Genomic DNA, 25498 nt, shown 5'->3' with positions numbered 1-25498 from the left:
AACGCGTAAACGTCACTTTGACGCGGTGAGTTCTCGTGGTTGTGTGACGTTGTGTTATAGACAAGTGAAGTGGGTGCATCACTAAACCTTTGACCAAGAGCCGAGGTCTAATGGCGAAAAGGCGTGGAAGCAGAAATTACCATTTTTCTTGTTTTACAACATGTTTCTGAAACATGTTTTCATTCCGCAATGTATTGAGGCATCGGACCAATCAGCGCACCGACTTGCATAGCCAGGGCGAGCACCCCTACAAGCGGTCTTTGACGTAAATTGAACGAAGAATTATAAAAAAATGTGGTTAACCGCAGCAGAACGAAACCAACGACGTATGGCTTGCCGTCAGGTGGCGCTCGTTTGAGTACTTCTGATCAAACTCACTTTCTACATTTTTGCGGAGGTAAAGAGAGGCTGCCATGCCTTCGTAAATACAAACATAAGTCATAATCACAGTGGCGTGAGATTTTGTGGCGAATGGACGTGCTTTTCAGGGCTCCGTGGAGACGACGAAATCATGTTTTTTTGCATGCTTTGAGCTTACTTCTGTTTTTTTAGTTCCTGATTTTTATGCTTTAAATATTAATTGGGGTGCTTTATATTTTTGCCTCTCCCTTTTTTGTGTGCGCGGGTGTGTGTCGCATGCATTTGGTTTTGCAGGACATTAAGGGCGTCCTTTCGCGCCACGTGCATTCTAAACATTTCACCGGGTAGGACGTTAAGTCGTTATAGCCTTTAAATTGTAGCTCGTAGATGGCAAGAATAATAGCAATTTGTAGTTTTACCGTGTGTGCTTTGGCATCGCGAATATTGCTCTGGTAGGAAAGTGAGAGCGTGGCCACGTAGTTGAACACGTGCGAAAACGTGTCGCGACATCGATGGCTTTTAAAACATTAGTGAGAATTAATTTGCTACAATTTAAGGATTTAGATCCTGTGCGTATCGGTTTCTGCCAGAAGGCACGTGCTCTGTATCATTATATTGCTATAGTATTTGCATTAGAAAAACTCTTCCAATAGATGGCAAGAAAGCCGGGAAAGAGCGCAGTGTGCGGGGGGTCCCTCAAGGCAGATAACAATAGATAAGGACTCGAGTCAATCGGCACACACTGTGATGTCGATGCTAGGCTGAATAAAATGGAGACTTTCAAGGAAGAGCTAGTCAAACAGGTTGAAGTACGCAAAAATGAAATAAATATGTAGCATGATGCATGGAAGGTGGTGGAAGAAAGACTTCAAGCAGCCGAGAAGCTGAACCGGGCCGACATTGTGAACGAGAATTGTGACAATGGAACGCAGTCACTCGACGTGACAGAAGAGGGAGTGTCATCAAAGCACGTGGAATGCATGCCATGCGAAGAGGAGGTAGCTGAATAGAGCGGCACCTACCTTGCGGCTGCCACACACAAAAAGCAGGAGCACATGGGTCAGTGCCCCTTGTCGAGTCCAAACCACGCGGAAAAGAACAAAGGGAAGTAGGGAGAGGTAGGGGGGAGTGAAATTGGGATTATCGCCGGCGACTCAAATCTGGCTAGTTGCTCAGAAGCAATTGTGGAGAGGGTGAAAGGGGATAAAGTAGTGGCGGTAGAGATACTTCCAGGGCGGACACTGGGTTCTGTCATGGAGCGAGCAAAAGCAAAGCTCGCGGAAAATGCCCACGTGCGCAACCTTGTCATAGCAGCAAGTGGGCGGGCTAAATGATGTCCTAAACAGTAAGGGGACAGGACTAGCCCAGCGCTTCGCGAAGGGGGTGGATGACTTGCACGAACTATCGCCACAGGTGCAGATCGTGGTGTACACGGTGCCGGAGGTGCCTGTACTGACATTCACGTACAAAGAGCCGCAGTGGCTGCGTATGAGGCGATATGGAAGATGAACCCTGAGAAAGCTTTCGAGGTTGTCGAACTAAAGAGGAAGATGAGAAGGTGGTGGTGGTTTTGAACAAGACGGCCCGCTTCAATTACATGAGAAGTGGGCTGGTGACTTACTGGTGGCGCTGTTGGTTTTTTAGGGGGCCCAGGGCCCCAGGGTGTTTTCATAGCAACTATAGTAGCAGGTATGCATTAGTTACGCACGCGAAAAGAAACTGAACTATTATGAACAATCTTTATTGCAAATATTGCTTTCTCTTGAGTAGAACTTCATACAGCGCTTGTTTTTCCAACTTGAGTCACACTGGTGTCGTAGAAAAAGTAGTTTTAAACAGGTAGGAGTTGTCAAAATGACAGAAAAAATGATGTAGCATGCAGTTAGCATCGCTTATTGCGTAGTTGTTATGGGCCGTCCAGGCTAAGTTAGTTCCGATGCACACAAGCTAATTATATTAGCCGGCCTAGTCTGAGGGAACATTATTTAACATACATGCGTGTGTGCTATATGTTGCTCGTGATACGCGCATTACTTAGCGTTTGCTATAGTTGAAGGGAAGCTCTAGCTCCTTGGCGTCATTACCAGTAATTATTTTACAGAAGCTAACACAATCATGGGGAAAAATGTGAGTGTTGGAGGACAGCGAGGAAGAGAGATAGCTAGTGCTATAAATAAACAGGAAGCGTACCCCGGAGTGCTAAAAATTATGGACTACGAATCATCAAGAGTTATGAGGCTCAATGATTTGGAGTCAATCCCTACCCTACATAATTTCAGCCCTTAGGGTAAATGGAGAAAAAATATATGCGAGTCCCACGCACTGTTGGAATCGATGTAAGCGAAGCTGTTTCTACTGTTTGCTTTTATTGGCGGTAATTAGCGGCGATGTTCAGGGTGAATGTGTAATTTCTTCAGCGTTTATTCGTATACTAGAGTAGTAAGTTGATGGTGCGTGTTGCCTTGAGTGCACTACTGCTGCGTACTACAGAGAAGACACACGGATACCTCTTTGCTTGAGGCGTTGTTGTGCGCCATTTTTCATAATCCATCAGAAGGTTGAGCATTTTCTTTGCCTCGAATCGGTTTATGAGACACGCCATAGCGGTGTACTCCCGCTTAATCGTGACACAGTGGTGTTCTAGAACGTGAAACTAAATCGAAGTGCACTAGCACTTTTGTATTTTGCTCCTGTGTAAATGTAGCTGTCACGGTCAGAATTGGACCCACGACATCGAGCAATGGCACAGCCGTCAAACTACCGCGGTGGGTGCAGATATATTCAGTTAACGAGCGACCGCTTCGGCAGTGTCGCATAGACCTTAAAGTCTTTTAATGTGACTTTGCGTCTGCCCGCACTGGTCCAGTTGTCCGCTTCGCAAACTTGCGTGGTGCTAATTGTTTTCAGAAAAAATCATGCGTGGCTCTGCTATCGCAAATACCACGGGCAAGCGGAGCTGGGAGAAGGCGAGTAAGGTTGTGCCAAACCGCACATTTACACCAACGTTTGCGGGGCTTCCCCCAGCTCCGCTGATATCTGGTGTGTGCGATAGCAGAACCATGCGTCATTTTTTTGCGACGCAAGCGACACAAGCGACGCATGCAACGCAAGCGACATAGGTATGGGCGTGGTACTTAGTCAGGTCGGCGACGATAACGAGGAGCATCCTATCCTCTATGCCAGCCGTAAACTAAATGTAAGAGAGGTAGCCTACAGCGCTTCAGAGAAGGAATGTGCTTGTTTAGTTTGGGCCGCCCAGAAGTTGTCGTGTTACTTGTACAGAGCGAAGTTCATCTTCGAGACCGACCACTGTCCTCTGACGTGGCTCAATCAAATGTCACACAAAAATGGTCGCTTGCTCCGATGGCGCCTCACTCTCCAAGAGTACAACTTCTCCGTTAGATATAAGAAGGGAAAGTTGCATAGCAATGCGGATGGATTGAGCAGGCTAATTTGAATTCTGCGTTTGAGGGTCCCGCCTAAATTTTAGGGTTACTAGTGTTAATTTTATTAAGCGACGAAGATCCCCTTTCATTTAGCAGGATTCCCTCCATGATTGCTGAATTTGTCAGCAGGAATTTGCTTCAGAAATTGGCATAGCGAAATGCAGGATTTTTTTTGTTTCTGCACTTATGTTTTTTTTTTGAAGCCTAGCAGGTTTAAAGTGAGAGCCAATGCACGTATTCTCGGCGCAGAGCCATGTTGTGGGGTTCATTTTGCAGTTGCCTGTCCTTGTTGGATATCTTGGGGCGGTGACATCAATACACAAGTGGTCGCTGCGAGCCAAGACATCAATCCCCCCCTGACCACCAACCGTTCTCTTCCTGCCTAGCGGTTGTCAGCGCTAGACAGTCGAGATTTTTCGGGCTATGGAGGCACTGTTAAGAATGGCGAGCAGCAATGCAAGGTTGCCACCCAGTTAGGACTGGGGAAAGCAACATCTCGGAAGCATCGCCGCGAACTTCTAGCCACAGCGTGACTAAAACGACTTTTTGTCGGGGAACAAGACGCTCATCCTCCACACACCGTCGCTTCAGCTAGGATGCGTTCGATGAAGCGGGCTCTGCGCTGAAACCACCGCCATCCTCTTGCCTCATAGGCGTTGTGACGGAATGAGTTCAGCGGGCGAACTATTGTGCCCAAACTCCCCAGCGCGGAGCTGATCTGCTACGCGTGCGCGAGCTGCCGCGGGAAAGCCGTTTTTGTTGCTTCCCACGCGCCGACCGGGACGCAGGACAACGAGCTACCCAGAATGGCTCCGAGCTACCCGGAACGGCTCCCCTCTGACGTCGGTTCCGGACATTCGCCGTGGGTGCCTTTGTGTGTGTAAAGTGTCCTGCAGGGTGGCGGCGAGTTTACAATGAGTAAACAAACGTTCGCGTCACCTTGTATCGCGGGAGGACCGAGTGTTTAAAAACTGATATGGTGCAAATGCTCGAGACACTATTCTTAAGCAGTCATGTTAGACTGATGCACTTTTCTCAAGCAGTCATGTTAGACTGCTATAAATACTGTAAATAAACCCATATTCCCCGTTCTCGATGAGAAGCAGTTTTTCCCTTCATCACGTCCTCAGCGGGGATAAGTTGGACGACGGCGTGGGCCGGCTACCTTCGAATTCATGCCGGACTCCAGTCTTGACAACGGATCACGAGTGATGGGATTGAGCCCCCAATCTTGACACGACGTGGCATCTGTGGCACTGTCAGCGCCTGCGAGATAGTCCTGAACGTTTGCTGCGCCGCACAAAACACTTGTAGTGCAACGAAGCCTGCCGCCTACTCTTAAATTGAGGTAGGGCTTTGCGTCGCGAAGTTCGTTATATCCGTTTTATGCCAAACCGCGTTCGCTATAGGAAGGTAAAAATACATGTGTTTGACAAAACCATTTCGGAAGAGTTCGACATATTCAATAATTAGTTATATGCGTGTTCGTTATATCGAGGTTTGACTGTGCTAGCTCTTGTGACAATTGCCCTTTCCCGCACTTGTTAAGCTTCACCGTAGTACTACGCGCTTACTTCACCGCGCAACACTGCTGGGTTTAGGGGAAGCTTACTTTCGGAACCCGGCAAATGACACTCATTGTGCTTTGCAAGCTTAGAAGCCATTGGCGAGTACTGCAAACTGAGTGTCACCACCATTGCTAACAGTAGCGAACGTCGAAGTAGCTAGGCCTAGCGTTGCCTAGGTGGTCTCTACAGCTGCCAGTGGATCTGCGTGCGAGAGCATCGGTTCGAGGCGGCCAGATAATCAGAATGGTGTCGGAGGTGGCTTGATTAATGCCGTTTTAGACCTGCGGTCACGGCAAAAGTCCGGAAAGTCGGAGAGTGATGGGTTCTTGCGTACGAAATTTGGTACGTTTTTATACATTGATACACTAAGGGGTATGTGCTGGTGGCGCGAAGCCGTTCGAATTGTCCAGCCTGTGTCCAAAACGGGGCGTCCGGAAAATTGGTCGCTAATTGTACACTGGCCACTTCTCCAGCCGACACATGGCGTCAAATACGATTCGTTAGGATTCCTCTGTTACTCGCGCTGACATTAGCGCGACTTTCGTTCCCTTTGGATAATTTACAGCTATTTTACCCTGAGAGAGGCACAAATTCGCTGAGTTCTCTCTGAGTATTTCCAGAATATTCAAAATCCCTGAGAATTGCCTGGTTTTCCCGGGTGGCAGATACCAAGCATAAGGAATTATAGTCTTGACTTGGCAAATTGCGCGTTTTTTGCAAATACAAAGCATCAAACGTTTCGTCGGACAGGGCTTGGGAGCTCGCTAATGAATGCTAACGATGTAAAATCGCCATTATCGGCGTCATTTTCTATTCATCGGGGTTCCTGGAGTCCATTCGAGCGCGCTCGAATGACTGCTTAATTTGTTTCGTGGTGGGCGCACAACATTGTGACAACTTGCATTGATAGGTGGTGTCATCGCTTCAGAAATTTAGATAAAGGTGTTACAGCAACGAGTCAAGAACCAGACACCTGACATGAGAAGTGCGATGAACGTGCAGGAAATTTAAACATACACTGGTGCTGACCAATAAGCCCTACGTCGTAGAATTAAGCGACGCATGAATTAAAATATGGGCAAAAATACTGCCAAGAAACGAATCCTTATCTGCATATTGCTACATTCAAGAGCAGTTGTCAAGATGCAAATGCGAGAAACAAAGGTTATCTTCAGTGTCGCATATCAGTACGCATCAACGGAGCAGCACGCGCACCTTTATTCCAAGCTCCGAAACAAAACAAAGATATGTAACGTCAAGGTATACCGCTATTTACGTCATAAAACTAGTATTTCTCGATAAGATGTATCAATCATTTAATATTCAATAGCGCCTACTCATTAGGTACTGGTACAGTGCGGCAAAAGTGCAACTAACGCAGCTGGTATTACGCACCAGCAAAGTCAATCAAGTTTACAGGAATTTCCAGTGCGCCCAAGTACCTTGCCACTGAAACTCGCCTCTCTTCCAGTGTGAGCCCAGCGGTTGGCAGCGTCCCCAGCGCTATCCAGTATAAAAAAGCGCTCGTTTCACATTCGAAAGCCCTGGAAGATGCTGGTTTTCTCAATAGCGACGTGGCAATCCCTGCGTCGGTGGAAACTATACAGCTCGTGCAGAGAACATAAAAGAAACTTTTTGGGGCTCGCGCCAAGAGGCCGGACACATCATCGCTTTTCTTCTCGCCCTAGCTTGTTTCTTCAGTATCCGTCGATAGTATTGTTATACTACCACCGATGGCAAAAGCACCCTCCTGGTACTGTTAATTATCTAAAGTGCGTGGAGGGTTGTAGGCGTAGAGTCTGGCGACAAGGACAATGTCACTGGTTGCAACAGCGGGAGAGCTAGTGGGCATGTATAGAAAGATTGCTTAGGTGATACAGGCCACATGGCACAGCACGCCATTAGGGACAGTGTAACAAGACTAGTTTTTCACAAAGCCCAACTTCGCGGGATAGTGAACAAAACATCACGAGGGTGCGGACAGAAAAATGGACATCATGGTGACGCGGGTCGCAGAGAACTTCCTGGTTCTCTTGAAAACAGTTGTAGACAAGCTTGCGCAAGTTGGTGAGAATCGACAGCGCGGCCAATTGCATCACGGGGATATTCGCTAGTTGAAGTTGTGGTGGACGGAAGCACATTGGTAGTGCCGGTTGTCGGCCATACAAGAGGTAGAGCGGGGAACAGCCAGCACTTTCGAGACGGAATGAGTTGTGAGTAAAGGTAATCTAAATTAGAGCAACTTCCTAGTAAGGGCGGATGGTTTAAAGTTATTTCCATATTATGTATGTAAGGGTTCAGTTCAAAAGCTCAGTGATGCTCTTCGTTGGTGAACATTAGGAAGTTGGCAATTTATACTCTAAGAGCAGACCCACATGATGTCGTCAATGACTTCGGACTAAAACGTACAGCCAAGGTGTGAGCACTTGACGCGGAGAACAATGTATCACACTGTTATTATGTAGGAGGAAGTCCGCAACATTAGTTGCGCAATTGGTCGGAAGAGGGCGTGTCAGAATACAGTGGGTCGCACAGTCTGCAGCATCGGCAACAAATTAGTTCTCCGATGTAGATTCGGGAAAGGGGTCGACTATTTCTAAGCCGACATGATGGAAGAACTCGACCGGGATGTGGAGAGCGGCTGCAGGTAACCAGCAGAGAGCTGCGATTGCTTTTTGGGTCGTTGACAAAGTTCACAAGCAGCAACCCAACGTCGTGCGGAACAGGTACATTCTGACCAGCTAAAATAGTGGCATACAAGGTCATAGATTGGAGATGCGCCGAAATATTCCGCCACGGGTGCTTCCTGAAGCTCTTTTAGAATTGTTGAGAGGGGGGTCGTTATGAATTACAAGTAGATCAGAGCATTCCGGGTGAAGATTACGAAGGTACAGTGTACCCCGGAGAACGAAGAAGAGTAGAGTGGCATCGCCCGGAGAGTGTTCAAAGCAGTCGATTAGTGCTTTGATGTAGGCATCACGACCTTGGTTGTCGGCGATATGCAGGAGCTGCGATACGGAGAATACGCAATTAGCACTGCCAGTATTATAGGACTCAGGCTTGCCGACAAGGCAGCGCTATAAACTGTGAGCGTCTTGGTGCAGGCTGATGGACTTGTAAACCACGGAATACGAAAACTCTTGGTGCCTCAAGCGCATAGCCAGGCTTGGAACGACGTCAACATCCACAAAGATCTATTATGTACTTTTCATGAAATTGTTTTTCAGTGCCCAGTAGGCAGGAGCACATTTCCACCCCAAATCCAAATTCAACAAACCTGAGGTTAGCACGCTCACACTATTGCAAACCTGCTCGCATCCCACTCCTCCGTTCCTTAACAAGATAGACCTGGCCACTCACAGTCGTGCCCCAAATATGGCTCATCATAAATCGTGCCCTTCTCTTCACATGCTCTGGCTGTGCCCAGCGCTTAACGCCTCCCCATCCATCACGAAGAAGCAATGGCAGGAACCCCTCAAGAGCAGCAATATTCACATTCAGCTCCAGGCTCTCTAGAGGGACAAAGATGTGTCACTAATACAATTATTTCCTTGTCGTTTTATGTTTTTTATGTTCCTTGTTTTTCTTTGTTTTTTAGCTAGCAAGTGACACATCTTTGTCTCTACACCCATCAGAATTTGATTTCCTACGTTTGCGTATTCGATAACTTGGCAGATGTCAGTAATGTATTGTCTGCGCCTGCGCGGTTGTGTGGCCTAGGTATATATATGCATCGGCGACGAAAGGAAAAAAAAGAAGTTGTTAGTCAGCGCCAGTGTGTGCCATGTCTTTCTTTTTGTGGATCGTCTTAGTTGTTTGCGCTGTTACGTTTAGTTCAGAAGCATGTACCAAATAGGCCCAAATGAAGTATTACTAATACTGATAGCATCGATGTAAAATCGGGCGGTCGTAGCAAAGATTCGGAGCTGGAGCATCAGTGGCAGTGCGTTAATGGCAGGTGCCATAGGGAGCAGTAGTTCCAGAAGTGAGGCAATAAGCGACGACGTATGTCAGAGGTGGTGTCGGCCATTCGTTACAGTGGTGACGAGCGATGCTGCCGGTGCGAGAGCTGTAAAAGCAGACAGGCTTGGCATCACGGGTACGCCATTCATTAGGGTTTCGAAAAAAGGCGGAAAAAACTATGGGGGCCAGGAGATCCGCAAGAGAATGAGAACGCGGCCTCAGCCATCACAAATGTAGTTGCAGCCTCATCGGGAGAAGTCGATGTGCAATGTAGCGAATAGAGTGCCTCGAGTGCGTGGGGTACAACGCGGGTTAAGCTGTCACAGTTATTTGGCTGACTGAGCCGGTGATCTCTAGTCGACCTAGCAGCAGTATTAGGCTGCCGGGTGATGTATTGCGTGATACGGTGGCTCTTAGCATGTTCATGGCGACAGCAATCTTTCATCATGGCGTCGATAGTCAAAAAGTAACCGAAAGCTAGCAAGTTGAAAATGTTCTCCGCAAGTCGATTTATTTTGTTAGCCACTTTCTCTGTTTCAGAAATCTGGTCGTGCGCTTTCCGGTAAAGAGTCCAGATATCTTGGATGTATGAAGCGTACGACTCTATTATTATCTGCAGCACGATGCACAAGAGCCTTTCGTGCGACAAGCTTGTGCCCCAAAGGTGTCGCCGTCTACCTTGCGTAGGTTTTCTTTGAAGATGTGCCAAGTGGTTAACACTTCTCCTTCATGCCTCCGGAGCCGCACGCGTCGAGTGTCCCTTAGACAATAGATGATATTGGAGAGCACAATACTTTGGTCGCACCTGTTATTAGCACTGACGCCTTCATAAATATTGATTCATTTGTCGACATCGTCTCAGTCCCGGTCACTGAACACACCAAGTACGCGATGGTGAACACCCGTGGTGATGGAGCAGTCTCATGAGCCGCCGCCGTTGCTGATGTGCTGTCTTCACCGGGAGGCATGGTGACAGTCGGGATGTATTGACCGCTGCGGAGTTCCTTGTGGAGGACTGGGATTGCAAAACTCAACCAAAATGCTACGTTTGGTAAGAAACACACTAAAAACACTAGTTACGCTGGAGTCAGGGTGCAAGACAGACACTCGGTCTCGCCAGTAGCGCGGACACTTGATGGTCTTTCTCGTGGCAGTCGACGCTATCGTAATAATATATTGTTATACATACGAGATGTTTTTTAAACACTATTCAACCTTCTTTACAGTGGAGAGTTCCAGGATTATTTAGAGGAGATATAGAGGGAAAATTCATGTGCATGCGAGAATTTTTTTCCGCCCGCAGATATTGTCAGTTACTGATTGTTGGCCTATGAGTGAGAACGTTCACTGAGTACTTCTTCTATACCAGCAAGTTGTAAAAATAAAGGAGCAACACGATGAACAATATGGCATCAAATTTTGCCAAAGGCTTGAAGATACGCGAGTGCAAACCATTCCCGAGGTTCAACAGGTTTTCTGGGACGATGCCGTGAGCACCGCACAAATAAAGGGGTGGTCCTACCGTGTCAAAGATGACCACACATCTGTGGACAGCGAACCCCGTTTCGGCAGACCCTCAAAAAGCGAAAATGAAAACATCATTGAGCAAGTGCGCACTTTGGTCATGGAGGAGCGTCGCATCAGAGTCCGAGAACTTGCGCACGAGATAGGCATAAGCATTTGATCGGTAGATGTATTCTGACCGAGCATTCGTGTGTGAAGCTAGTGCTTGGGGAATTGAGACCAAAAGCGCTAACAATGGATCAAAAGCGACTCCCTCTGTAAATTGTGCAGGACCTGTTGGATAATTCAAACAGTAACCCCAAGTTTCTGAACACTGTACTCACAGGGGATGATCGAGGGTTTGTGGTTACGACGCTGAAACCCAGGTGCATTTTTACAGTGCTAACATCTGACATTTCAGAGGCCGAAAAAGAACGGCAAGTCCTCAGCAACGACAAGATCATGCGCACAGTTTTCTTTGACTCCCCTGGACTGCTGCATTATGTGCACACCCGCAAGGCCAAGACTTCAGAAAGCAATACTACCAGGAGGTTTTTCGTCGCCTACGTGGTGGTGTGCAGCGCAAACTACCTCATCTGTGGGCAGCGAGAACTAGGCTACCCACCTGCTCATCATAGTCGGGCATTCTTCGCCAAATACGACATTCATTCACGCTCCTAACTCCCCCGACATGGCTTCCTGTGACATCTAAATATTCCTCAAGGTTAATATGCCGCCTAAAAGAACGCGATGTCAGTCAACAGAAGACAAAGTTCGGAATGCGACGGCTCGGCTGATCACCATTCCAACAGACGAGTTCCAGAAGTGTCTCGAACAATGGCGGGGGTGCTGGGAGGACTGTTTACATTACCTAGGGTACTACTTTGAATGGGATTAAGTTTATGTACCTCCTAATCAATAAACCTATTTCTGCTGACCAAAGCACATAACTATGGACCTGACCAAATATATATGTGTGTGTGTGCGTGTGTGTGTGTGTTTGTGAGAAGTCGCATGCGTTCTGGGATTCAGTTATTTGATGTGCTTGAATGATTTTATTTTTCATTCAGTTTATATACATGTATATGCTGTCGCCAACAGGAAGAAACTATGTGTGATCTTTCGCACTGGTGGAATAGGCCCTTATTCATTTATTTATTTTCTTATCTAACTTCGCCATTGCCCTCGTTGATCACAACGGACAGATAGTGAATGCGGCTTCCCTGAAGTGCTCAACACCAACCAGAGCGGAGCAGGTCGCAGTTGCTATAGCACTCCTAGACAACAGCAGATCACAAATCTTCACTGATTCGAGATCGGCGGTCAGGGCTTTCGCTTCAGGATCCATCGCTGAGGAGGCTCACAAGATTCTCAAGAACAAGATAATCTCTCCGCACACCATCACGTGGTTTCCGGCTCACCTCGACCCCCAGCTTGACTCGTTTCCCAATCTTAATGACATTGCCCACTCCCAAGCGCGCGCACTAACCCACCGCGCGGGAGCAAGATTGAGCTCAGACTCTGGGGTTCTCGAGTTTCGGGACACTCTCACTACTTTCAGCGAAATTACTATGCATTATCACCTGGGTAGGAGGACTTATCCTCCCCCTCACTGCAAACTGGCTAGACCTCTGGCGTCCACTTTACGCATGCTTCAGACGCAGTGCTATCCGAACCTGGCCCTTTTCCACATGATCACTCCAGAGGCTTTCAGCTCTACTTGCCCCGACTGTGGGGCTGTTAGCAATCTCGAACACATGCTCTGGCGATGCCCCTCGTTATAGGGACCCAATCGCATCACAGAACAAGAATGGAGCTCTGCCATCCGGAGTTCAGAATATGCACATCAAACTTGGGCTGTCCAGAGAGCCCACGATGCGGCGGTTAGGCTCGGCCTACCAGTCCCCACGTGGGAGCGGCCCGCAGCTCTGCCCTAGGGCAAAGCGTCTCAGGACCTTGCTATTAAAGTTCTTTGCCTGTCTGTCTGTTCTTTATTATACTACCATCAAGGCCCAGGGGCATTGCAGAATGGAGTGGAATAACAGAAAAAGAAAAGTACATTTATGATTAAGCAAAAACAAAACAATATGGTATACAACAGTAGGTTGTTTAATGAGTTTACACTGGTGTTTGCGAAAAACATTGTTGGAGACCCCATTAGCCATGTGGACATATAATATTGAAGAACCGTCTCGCTTAATGAAAACACGTGGTGCTCGATTATGCGCTTACCGATGATGCTGACGAAATGATGGCGTCCAAAGAATAACGACAATGTGATGATGACGCTGAAATCACTATAACAAAATTTTTACGATCACATTACCAAGGCGGTAAGGCGACGAAGGAATGACGACAATGACATCACGATGCAGTCATCAGAACGATGACTGCATGATGACGAAATGAAGAACGAATGACGGAGCTAGATTGACGACGACGTTATGACAAATGGATTGCGGTAGTAAATAATTGCAATGGCATTACGCGGACTACATGACGACAAAGGATCACAACGCTGCAATTAAATTGAGCTGATGACCACGACGACAATGGGGTGACTAATGCAGAATGTTCACGCAATGACGACGAAAACGCGACGGAAAAGGTATGATGACCGTGAATCGTTACAACAACAAAACTGCTTTTGGGCAACCGCGAAGGCATGGTCGTGACTCTGACGAAATAGCCATGACGACAATTTCATGGTGACGTTTGAATTACGATACCGGCATGGCGACAGTTCGAATATGCCGCAGTAATGACGACGCAGGGACGGTGACAGAGTGCAGACGGTGTTGCGGCGGTTGCATTACGAAAAAGCATCACGACTTTGCCGGTGCTCTAGCCGCAAGAGCTGACTGAAGTTATGGCAATGCACTGCAAAACTGTGTAACGATGTGCCCGTGTCAACAAGCACAAGATATACGCTGCAATACTAGGGGACCGCATAGTTGATAAAGAGAAAAGATCACAACAGCTGTACGCTCATATATTTAGTTTATTGCTGGACCGCAGGGAAAATAGGTCCTGGAAACTCAGTAAAATGCGTGCCCATGCTTCTGCGAGAACGATAGGAAGAGGGAAATGCAGGTAGGTTAACCGAAGACGCGCCCCGTTGGCTGCCGCACACATGGGGAAAATTCATGTATCTAGTGTTGTATATAGACAGAAGTCGGGCGTTTCTATTACACTGATTGCTGGTTAGTGCCTAAGCAATGTTTCCTTTATTCCACATTTCTTGATTGCGTGGCTCGCTTAAACAACAGAATATTTCAAAAAACGTGAAATACGCCATTGAGCCTCAAGCGCTGAAAGACAGATAGGATACACACGGGACCTCAACAAGTAGTCGGTTATTCAAGGGACAATGTGTTCACATCGTGAACAAGTTCTCAACAAGTTGGCAGATTTTGCTCATCTTAGTGTTGTGTTTATGCGTTCCGACGACATATGCAACCAGTTTGTCCCAACCATCCCCATTTTATCTTTCAAAGAACACATGAGCAACACACGAGTTTTGAATATAGGACCTAAAATAGAAAAAATTATGAGTACTGACGTGGGAGTGGTGTGTAGCAGCCAAAAGCAAGTTGCAAGAACAGTGTCGGTGCTGATAACAACAGTCCAAGCCGCAAGTTCAGGTTCATGTGGGCAGAGTGAGGCAACGTCCTTCCCAGAAATCTCCTGCGAAAATGATGCTCCTGCGCAACGAAGAGACAAAAAATGTGCATCACTAAAGTGCAGTTGAAGCCACCTGAAACATTGTCTTTGGAAGGGTTTTGGAAGGGTTTTCGAACAGCTTTGGAGCGAGAGCAGTATGCGTGCAATCCTGACCTATTGGTTACAGCACTGGGCTGCTGTGCTCGACAGCATTGGTTTGATTTCCCTGTCGGAATACACTTATGCATGCGAAAACATCAAATGGTCCATTGATCAAACAAGCTGGCGTCTGTCCTGTGTAAACGCAAAACGGCACCTAAACCCACATTGCCATTGGCTGCGACGCCACGTCATGAGCTGCACCTCGATAGAGGAGAACGACCGAAAAAGAACACCCGCTGCCGCAATAGCGCCGCAGTTGTTTCCTGAGGGAAGAAGGCATCGCCGCTACACCAACCCAGGTTCTCGCACCTCGACAGAGCAGGGCGGCAGAGTGTCCGGAAGGAACACGAGCTGCGGCATTAGCACGCCATGGTTTGCCGGTGGGGAGACGGCTTCGCAGCTTCGGTGGCATGGGGCGTTTGCACCGCAAGGCTGCTGCTGCTTGGTGGATCGGGCAGCACGTACCGTAGGGTACAATACTCGCTGCGCAAAACTGGAAGGAGCGCTCAGCGCAGTTAAGTTCGTCATGAGTGCTTTGGCATTCACAACACATATTCTCTTTTTAGTAAAGCGACGCAACACAGTAACCTTCCGACCGCAAAGTGCCAAACACGGGACAGAGAATGCTGCGCGTTAAGAAATAGTCGTTTGCTCAAAATTGTCCTTTATGTGCCTGATGATTAGCGCTCACCTAAGATGAGAAAATGACGTTGGTGAGAACATACTATACATGTGTTGAGTACTGTTGGGCGCGTTAATTCCTAATGATGTGAGAATATTAGCGCATAAACCAGCGGATGACGTGGCCTTCTTCAAACTCACCTTGTTACAGCTTACCATGTGACAATGTTGCATTTAGCCAACTTCAAGGGTTGTGCGAATATTGGAAGCTATTGTAAATTAATTAGTATTGGCCTAGTCCAATCGATCCTTGAATCGAATATTCACTGCATAATTCTGTCTTCGATTCAAATCACCATTAGTGCAAAATCAGAAGAATTAATAGCTTTCGAACACTTCCTGTCGTCGACTGTGCACGATCACATATTGAATTAAAGCAGAAAGGTCATACACTTATTCTCTTGTACAGAGGACATCATGTACTATAGCACGCCGCGTTGCTCAGGCAGCTAGCCTTTTCAGACTAAGCATGACCACGCGCTATAATGTGTAATGCCATATCATTCTACAATTGGTGTTTAGTAATATATTTGAATGGAGCACGTGTCTTCTCGTTGCATAACATGTGATTAGACTTCCCGGCATCATAGTTGGCATAATGTTGACACCATCTGCCACGTCTATTTGAGCTAGACCGAGCGTTTTTTTTTAAATCTTGTTTATCCTGCCATCGCTGGAGCCAACGCGTATTTTCACTTTAGACGCGAAGGTATCCATCGATTTTAGCTGTCTCAGAGGATTGAATCGATAAACTTCTTAAAGCGAGAGCATAACTTCGCTCATTTTGCGACCCCAACGTCATGGAAAGCCATGGCAGAAAACGGCGCAGAAAGTACGTCATTCTTTATCTAACTAAAGAACACAGGCCACGGTGAGGATTCGATCCTCTGCGCCAAAGCCAATGCCACCGCTTCGTACCCCAACACGCTATGCAATGCGCCACTGTTGCAACAGGTGACATTATGAATATCTTCGAGGCTGTGCACGTAGTTGGGCTCTGCCTGGCGGGCGATTCACTAGAAGGCCGGTAATAGAAGTGGTGGGACTGTCGGTGTTATGAACTCTTCATCGTCCGACCTTGAATTGCTCGCGTTTTCATAAGCAGACGTAACACTAAACTCAGCCATACACTCAGCGACAAGTAACGCTCTCGCAATGAGACGTCATCAAGACCCCTGTAGTGTTTATCATAATGGATAATTGCGATGGTCAATATTCAGTTACTCGAAGGCAGCACTGCCGTCTTTGTTCTCAGCCCTGCGGCGTGGACCACACGAACAACTGGTATTCAAGATTAGAGAATTGATCCACACCTCAACTGAGAGAGGACACCAGGTGACGTTTTAGTTGCTTCCAACTGAGTACGTCATCATAGGGAACCCACACGCCGATAACGCTGCTCGGCCTGCTCTTCAAGGCGACGAAGAGGAGCCGATATCTTTATCAAACACAGACGCCGCTAGAAAACTTCGAATACTCAGCCGTGATGTCACGTTCTCCTTGTGGAACGCAGAAAGTTTTCACAACAACCGGCTGCACAACCTAGACTCTTCTCTGCGTCTTTGCATTCCATCTAGACTCTACCGTCGCGACGCTGCCTTGCTTTGTCGAATATGGATTGAGGTGGCGTTCACTAAATCTTTTGCTGTCCGAATTGGATGGGCCGACGATGCCTCTTGTGATGACTGCGGTAACGAGGAGACTCTTCAGCACCTTCTTTGTGACTGTCCTCGCTATAATTTACAGAGACGATCGCTCGCAACCGCGATGGCGCGCTTTGACCGAAGACCTCCAACAGAGGAACTTATTTTAAAACGCCGTCATCACAAGGCCATCGCAGCAGAGGGCGACGTGGGCACTGTTGCAGTTTTTGTTTGTAGTGCTGCAAGTGTTACTGTGCTGTGCGGTGACAGTATGCGGTGACAGTGACCGATTGTGACTGTGTCTATGCTCCTTTCTTTCTTTATGTCTACTTTGTTATCACTTCACCTCCCCCTCCCCTCTTTCCCCAGCGTAGGGTAGCAAACCGCATCTTCCCCTCCAGTTAACCTCCCTGCCTTGCCCTTTCCTCGGCCCCTCTCTCTCTGCGTATGCTCTGAATAGCCCCCAGTTTGTGACGCAAATGATGAGTTGTTCCTAATGGTCGTTTTGTGCTGCTAAAAAAGAATGCTTTATTGGGTGTAGTGTAATCACAAAAATATCTTATTGTTCTAAACACCTCGTAAAGAAAACTGGTAATGTGAGCGGTGAGAAGGCTGTACATTACCCGCAAACTATTCGAAAGCTATTGCATGCTTTCTTCCATTTGCGTCGGGCACTACTTATTTCGCATTCGAGTCGGTCACAAATGACCACTCTTCGCACACCACTACACTCTTGCCAATAATTTTTATAATGACGCTTCCTGGTTTTCTTGTTGATACTGGACATTTCTTCCAAACTAACAGGTGCTTGGTTTTCCATTTCAAACTCGCATCATAGTAATCAAGTCATAGTAATTACTTTTTTTTTTCTCCGGCGTGTGCTTTATAAGGCACCAAGTGTCTTCATCTGCTTTAACAATACATATAGAGTACCCTTTTCAGTTTTCATGCTAAAGCCTTTCAGGTTATCACCGGAGAAAGAATATCATGATCTATTGCTCACCTGCAAGCTAAATTAGAGGGAATAGAAACCTCGTCAAGCGAGCTAGATTTAACTTTCTGTTCGAGGCCGTTCCATTTTGTACGCTATATAAAAATTAAAATTATTGTATTTATTATTGTTAACTTGAGATATGTACATCATGGAAATTCCTTACGCTACGAAAGATAACGAGACCTACAATAGGAACACATGAACAGCTATAAGTCTGCATTTTCTTGCCACAGGGCTTGTTCGAACAAATTGGGACATCCCTCATCTAGTTCGTAAATGTGGATTCCGTCAGCTATATAACTTATAAATATCTGGCCATTTTTACACCATGAGGTATTTCTGAAGTTTAAATCAATAAACGCAGCCGCTTCTCAAGCCAGAAACATGGATGTCGCAGTTTCGACCATGCGATACGCACCCATGTGACTTGGCGGCCCTTATCATGCTGATCATTAATCGCTTGAAGTACCTACGGGGCAGAAACCTGGAGGCTTACGAAAAGAGTTCTACTCAAATTGAGGACGACGCAACGAGCTATGGAAAGAAGAATGATAGGTGTAACGTTAAGGGATAAGAAAAAAGCAGATTGGGTCAGGGAACAAACGCGAGTTAATGACATCTTAGTTGAAATCAAGAAAAAGAAATGGGCATGGGCAGGACATGTAATGAGGAGGGAGGATAACCGATGGTCATTAAAGGTTAAGGAGTGGGTCCCAAGGGAAGGGAAGCTTAGCAGGGGGCGGCAGAAAGTTAGGTGGGCGGATGAGATTAAGAAGTTTGCAGGGACGGCATGGCCACATTTAGTACATGACCGGGGTTGCTGGAAAAATATGGGAGAGGCCTTTGCCCTGCAGTGGGCGCAACCAGGCTGATGATGATGATGAACCATCACCCATGAACTCCATGCGAAGGCTTTCGACATTTTTGTCACTTGGCCGTAATTACCGGAGTGAGAGTTCAGGGAAAACCAACTACAATGGCGTGGCTTAGATATTTCGTACCTAACCACAGCCAACCAGTTATTCTAATGTAAGCATTGTAAGAAAATCAGTAATGTAAGCATTCGTCTCCATTATTACTATTAACGTCTGTACTACCATATGCCGCAGTACGCGAGCCACATTTCAGTTGGAATTTGACAATGTGATATTTGCGTTCCAAGTGGGTATGTCAATAATAATAATGCTAACCCAGAGGCGCCTGCGATGAAGCAAGAGTAGAAGATAACTCCACGGACTCAAATTTTCTCGCTACTCAGGAAATACTATATTGAAGCTCTGTAGCCCTCTCTAATCTTGTTTCCCGTGGATTTCTACTGTCCAATACATCTCGTCACACTTTATTTTTTTTATCCGGCCTGAGGCGTCGCGTTAAGACTGCGCGCAATTGGCCCGCGATCACTGTTTGATCCTCGCAGGCTTTCACATACAGCATGCGGCGCGCATTGACGGCTTTATGCCCCTTGGACTTTGTAGGGAACCGCATGGCGACGCCGACGTCCACACCGACAGAAGAAACGCGCCTGGAGTGTCCATACAATTGCTATAGCTATATATGAAAAAAAAAGATGGGCTTGTCACGTGAGTCCATATTTTGTGGTACGAGTTCGAGGAATAGCTGAAAGCGCATCGCGGGAGCCTAGTGAGCGATGCAAGGAGGTCCCCTGATGATTACAATACTCCAAATTGCAAAATCTGACTGCAGTTGTGCGCGCAGTTTCATTTCGCGATATAGTGAGGCAAAGAATTGGAGAGAGACAAGTAGCGGAGTCGGCAATCGTCGAAATACTTATCTGCGGGTCAAGTGCGTCGCCTTTTATAAACCACTGATAGAAGGTTTCTGAATAATCAAAAGCGCCTCGTGGCTAGAGAAAGTACTACACGGTTCGCGTCACGCATCTAATCAGAATTCAAAACAATTGCAAACCACGAGAATCGAAATAAGCGTGAATGAGAACGAACCGAGCAAAGCCAAAAAGCGCCAGCTACAGCGTACGTGAGCAGACGATAATACGAAACTGGCTGAAACCAGGGGCGCTATAACGTAAAACTATTCCAAACGTTTCTATTCCAATTCTGGAATCAGGCTTTCAGGATTTGTCAAAAACGTTTCTGAAACACACCCACTTCGCCTGTCTTTCACGCGACGTGACTTAAACCGCGATAGCTCCCCATCTGATATGACGCGTCCACACTGATTTTGCACGATTGGAGCGAACCAAAGAAAAATATTTATTTCAGATTCGACGCCTTTTCGCCGTTAGACTTCGGCTATTCGTTAAAAGCTTTAGGGCTGCACCCACTTCACCTGCCTGTCGAGCGACGTCACAAAACCGCGAGAACTCACCGCGTCAAAGTGATGTGTACGCTTTAAAGATGCATTATTATGCCGAAAGAAACCGAATTTTCTTCTGAATAGCCGCAAGCTGCCCCGTCACGGAAGGAATAAAAGGTGGCTGCCGCCGATCGCTTAGGGACAGGCTACTCGAACCTGCGGGAGTGCATGGGTTTGTTTGCGTATAATAAAACTTCGTGCGTGGCCGTGTATGGTTTCAAGCGCTTTCAACACGTGTACGCCCTCGTTCTGCGAACTCTCCTTTGCTGAGGATCCGTTTTAGCGTCATTCGTAAGCATCCGTTGCATGCCACCGCGATTTTCGACCAGCCACCGATAGATAAGTAGGAGGACGCGGAAGAATCGCAGACGCCGGCACCACCTCTTTCAGCCAGTTATCGATATTTATTGCAGTGGCTTGGCCCCATCGATCCCCTCTCCACTTGAGCGTGCTCCTCGCCTCTTGTCGGCCAATTAGGTAAGACAAGCCGCTTAGTGTAGGCAATGTTATTCGTTTTTGAAGAAAACAAAAGTGTCCTCTTATGAACGAGGAGAGCATTTGATTGGTGTGTTGAGGCAACCTGCAGTTGACCGCCCGATGCTTGAATAGATTTACCTTATAGGGCCCCAGATATGAGCAAGCATAGAGCGGTGGGGCGGATTCGCATCACACCAGTTTCCTGTGCGTACGTCACTGAAGGGGCCGCCGTCATTCTTCTCCGCCGTTTGAAGCTCGGATCTTTTATCGCACGCTCCGCGTTCACTCCTTCATATTTCGCTCCGTTCATTCGCTAGTTTACTCCGCCGACGCTCACCGCAGGAACAGTAACCGAAGAGCTGCGCTCTAAAATGTTGCTTCAAAAATTGGAGGACGCTTAAGCTTCGCCTTCAAGAGTGGGACGCGTCAGCGTTCCCGTCGACCCGCCAAGGGGTATAAGACAATGCGCTACGGCACAGCGATCACTTACGATGCGCCCCGCATCGGACTTAGCGCCCACCTATCACGCGGTGAGCGTCGAGCAACCCAGCGTTCGGCGCGGCAACGAAACGTGCGCCTGAGCGAACGGAAGGAACCAAAGAACTCGGTGTCTCGGAGGGGAAACGATCTACGCCAGCCAAACGTCGCGATCGGCACAGGCAGAGAGATAGATAGTAATCTAAAGAAAGGACCGGGAGCACGGCGAAGCGTCGTCAGGGGAGAGGGAGTCCCGCGACGCGCCTGGCAGCGGTCCCAATGCGCGCGCGGCGCGCCTCCTGTCGGGGCAGCGCCGTACATTGAGAGGAGGGGGTCTTCTGTGTTTGCCGCAAGATGGCTCTGCGTGTGCGGAAAGCGCAGGAGAAATGCAGCGGAAACGCACTTCGCAACTCGTGTAATTGTGACTTCTGTACGTTACATGTTCATAATTACCGATATACACCGCAGTATAACTTTCCTCGGCTCGTTTCGAAGGCAACACCGCATTCACTAGAGGCGCGTTTGCACCGCCTCGAAGCATCGAACTCGTGGCTGAGTGGTAGCGTCTCCGTCTCACACTCCGGAGACCCTGGTTCGATTCCCACCGGGCCAATCTTGGAAGTTGCTTTTTATTTATGAAGCGCCTGCCGTGATTTATCGCTCACGGTCAACGCCGCCGACGCCGACGACACCGGCTTTTCTGCGACACGAGCTCCTTAACGCTATCGCGTTAATAACCGGGACAATATCACGTTGCCGCGCTTTGCTCGCAGTGGCAGCTAAGCTGCAAATCGCTTACTCTTTAATTATTTCACATTTGAGTTCTTCCGCTTTAGTATGAGATAGAACTAAACGTAACATAACTAGGGTTCTCGTTCTGCAGAAAAAAAAAACATTTGCCTTATTCAACATATAGATTCTCTGTCCACCACAACATATCCTTTCAGAGAGTTCAGTATTATTCGAGTTGAACATGCTAGCACTTTCAATTTATTACAAGTATGCATTTTTCATCAACACATCTTTAAAACATTTTTCAGAAGTCTGGAATCTCTGGCAATCTGGCGCACAAAATTCGGACAACTCGACGATACCATACTCTCGCAGAATTTAAACGCACTGATCTTTAGCCCATACCTTTCTGCTTACTCTAAATCGGTAGGCAGATACAAATGGCTTGAGTAATCGGAAATGTTGTTCGTGTTTTCCACAGTTACAATATTAGAGCTTTACTATTACTATTTCGTAATATTTAACAGCATTTAAGGCGGTTTAGTAGAATATACTAGCATTGTCCTTTTGTACAATGTTTAAGTGGTTACCAGTAAATTGCGTGCTGTAAAAATGGTAGATATTTTAATTCCACTTTTACGGACCATTCTCATTTTTACAGTACCTAGTGTGATCGGTTAGTATGTTTTCCACGTGCGTGTATGTAGACTGTCTTTGTTTTACATGAACTTAGTCTTGCAAAAAGCTCCATAGGGTTAGTCTCTTGTAAGTTCGTTCGAACTACAGTCGAGTAACTAGTGTAGCTATAGCCCATCATGCCAACTGATAGATTTACTCGCAAATAAAATGTCGATTGATCAGGTATGTGAGTCACAACAGCGCCAGCGAGAAACCCTTGCGCTATCTGTACGCCATTCGCTAACTGCCCGGCGGCCTCCCTTCAGAGTTCCAACTGCTGCAAGACTCAGGCGTCGAGTATAACATGCAGCAGTCCGCGATTGATCACTACGGAATGACTATCTCGCTTACGCACGATGGAACCACTGCTGTCTGATACTTCTCGCTCGAGTTGTAGGAACTTGACATCGCCGACGGCGACACCAGTGGCTTTCCCTAGACTGTCTGACGGAAACTGCAGCAAATAGGCAACAAATGAGCAGCAGCTAGACTGACCATGCTGTCCTGAAAGGAAAATTTTGCTAGGCTCCACAAGACGTCGCCTTGGTCAACTATCCCCATACCTCAAACCGTGAGCAGCATCAACCTGCAGGGCACCAATGCACAGCGACACTCACAGCAGAGCGCTCCTGCCACCGACACAGCGCGTCCGATGACACCGTCTTCATTGTCGTCAGCGCCATTCCCCTCATTGTGTTCTTCCCTCTGCACGCGCTAACTGCCGGATCATACACCTCAATCGTGCTTGTCGTGTCGCGACACACTGGGCGCACAGATGTCCACTGGGTAAGGCGAAGTCCTCAGCGCGGGAAGCCAGTGTGTCTCATTTCCAGACTTGGTCAGCCTGCGGCACCGTCCGTACGCCAGCACCGTTACTCAAAGATGCATCTTTGTTCTTCCACAGCTGATATCCCAACGCTGCCTGGTGTAATGCATTGGTGTGCATCTAACCTATGAAAGAGGCGGCTGTCTCCTTTCCGCTCGTTGTGGCACTTTTTGGAGCAGCACTCGTCGTCTGCCACTCTCCCAGCTAAGACCACGAGAGGGCTCTTTGTCTCCTTCGCCCCACAATACCATACTCTCGCAACACACACAACAGAAGAACAAATAACGTCAGGCGGAAAGTTAGAGAGGCCGAAATATTCTCATGGGCGGCGGCAATAGAAAATAAGCCTGCCATGAGTCACTACTTAAGAGGAAAAAACGAAAGCAGGAAAGAAACAATTTATGATATCTCAAAGGGGAGCTCATTACTTTTCGAAGCGAGATCGGGATGCCATTGAACACGCACCTATAAAGCGAGATATAAGAAGGAAGGAGAAGCATGTGCTTGCTGCTGTAGAGCTGGGGAGGCTGTGGAGCATGTTTTATTAGAATGTGAAAACGTCTACCCAGCGGTCGATTTAGGCACCACTGGCCTCCTTGAAGCCCTTGGGTTCAGCTAGAGCAGTGCAAAAGTAAACATGTCCGCAATAGGGATTACTAAGACGCTAGTGGAGGATTGGTGAAATCAAAGTAGGGAAACGACAAAAAAACGGAGGCGTACAGAAGCACACTTCACTTGTTTAAGCTAAGTAGGACGTTAAGCCGTATAATAGCAAGAGCTTGGTGGCGCAACCCACCGCTCCGTTCCAAAGGGGAGGCTCATAACACCCATCCATCCATCCCAACGTGGACTTTGCGTGCACGTCTTAACTGACGCCAGGAATTGCCGTTCATGTCATGTACTGTCGGCCAAAAAAGTAAACGGACCACGGCTTAAGTGGCCGGAGCGGCTGCGGGGCCACACCGGGGCGCTGCTATCGCGCTCCGCGCGTTGACGACGAGAGTGCCCCGAGTGACCTCAGACTTCGCCCTCACTCTCACGCGGTACCTCGTTACGCTTGATATATTTCTAGTGCACCGTTCGGTTGTTCTGCTGCTGACGGTCGCGACGAATGGGGACCGTGCGTCGCTGGTAGTGCAGCACATGGCGCTGTCGTGCAGTAGCGGGCGGCCGCAGCGCATCAAAGCGCGGAACTCAGAAGGAACGAAGACCCGTCCTGATTGTTGCTTTGCTTATATTCATCTTGTGTTTCATATTAGCGCACGTCGCCGGCGCCCACCACTGCTCGAATTTAGGCAGCATAACGCAAGTAGCAGCAACGACGGCAATGGTGACGCGCGTTCTTTCACGTCCGCGCAATAAGTTACAGGCGCAAAGCTTTACTGAGGGCATGGTGCTCTGCTGCTGGCGGTCGCGACGCACGGTCCCCTTCGTCGCGACCGCCAGCAGCAGAGCAACCGAACGGTGCACTAGAAATTTATCAAGCGTGCTAAGGTCAGGGATAGCACACTCTCAAGTTCAACAAATGGCCACATAGGGCGAAAAAATCAACCGCGCGCCGCTGCTAACAAAGCCAGCGTAGTAGCATCACTGCGGGATGCTTACGTTAGTTTCAACATTTCCCGGTAGAGGCGTCGTAATGAGCGCAATCTTATCTTACAAACTTTCTCTTACAATTACCGAAGCATTTTTGTTACATGAAAGAAAGGCCAAAGTTATTATTGCTAATTAGATATTCAACTCTTTATTAGTAAGTTTATTGTTTCTTCGTCATTATAAACGCAAATAGCGTTCAGCATCATCGATCTTTCACGTGACCTCTGGCCTGGATTTAAAATATTTACCGGTATTTTCGTGTGCACGCAGGCACGGATTCATTCGTTCGTACACTCAGGCTGGTTGCTTCTTTGTTTCTAAATCTAGTTTCTTGCGCTTCGATGTCTCGCGTTATTTAACTTGGGGTGAAGTTACGTGTTTGCAAGCGGACATGT

At 47.6% G+C, this 25498-nt stretch overlaps 1 protein-coding gene across 1 annotated transcript in view; it reads right to left on the bottom strand.

Annotated features, from left to right (window-relative positions):
- The window catches only part of LOC139051893 (uncharacterized), a 146776-nt gene that overhangs the window by 115748 nt on the left and 5530 nt on the right, over positions 1 to 25498 (bottom strand). Inside the window, exon 2 of the mRNA XM_070528930.1 lies at positions 14403 to 14544. Within this exon, the coding sequence (XP_070385031.1) occupies positions 14403 to 14490 (88 nt within the window). The 5' untranslated portion in view covers positions 14491 to 14544. The remainder of the gene's footprint in view (positions 1 to 14402; positions 14545 to 25498) is intronic.

The sequence above is a fragment of the Dermacentor albipictus genome, unplaced genomic scaffold (genome assembly GCF_038994185.2).
Source record: "Dermacentor albipictus isolate Rhodes 1998 colony unplaced genomic scaffold, USDA_Dalb.pri_finalv2 scaffold_15, whole genome shotgun sequence".
NCBI classification, from domain to species: domain Eukaryota; kingdom Metazoa; phylum Arthropoda; class Arachnida; order Ixodida; family Ixodidae; genus Dermacentor; species Dermacentor albipictus.
This window is presented reverse-complemented; position numbering and strand designations above follow the sequence as displayed.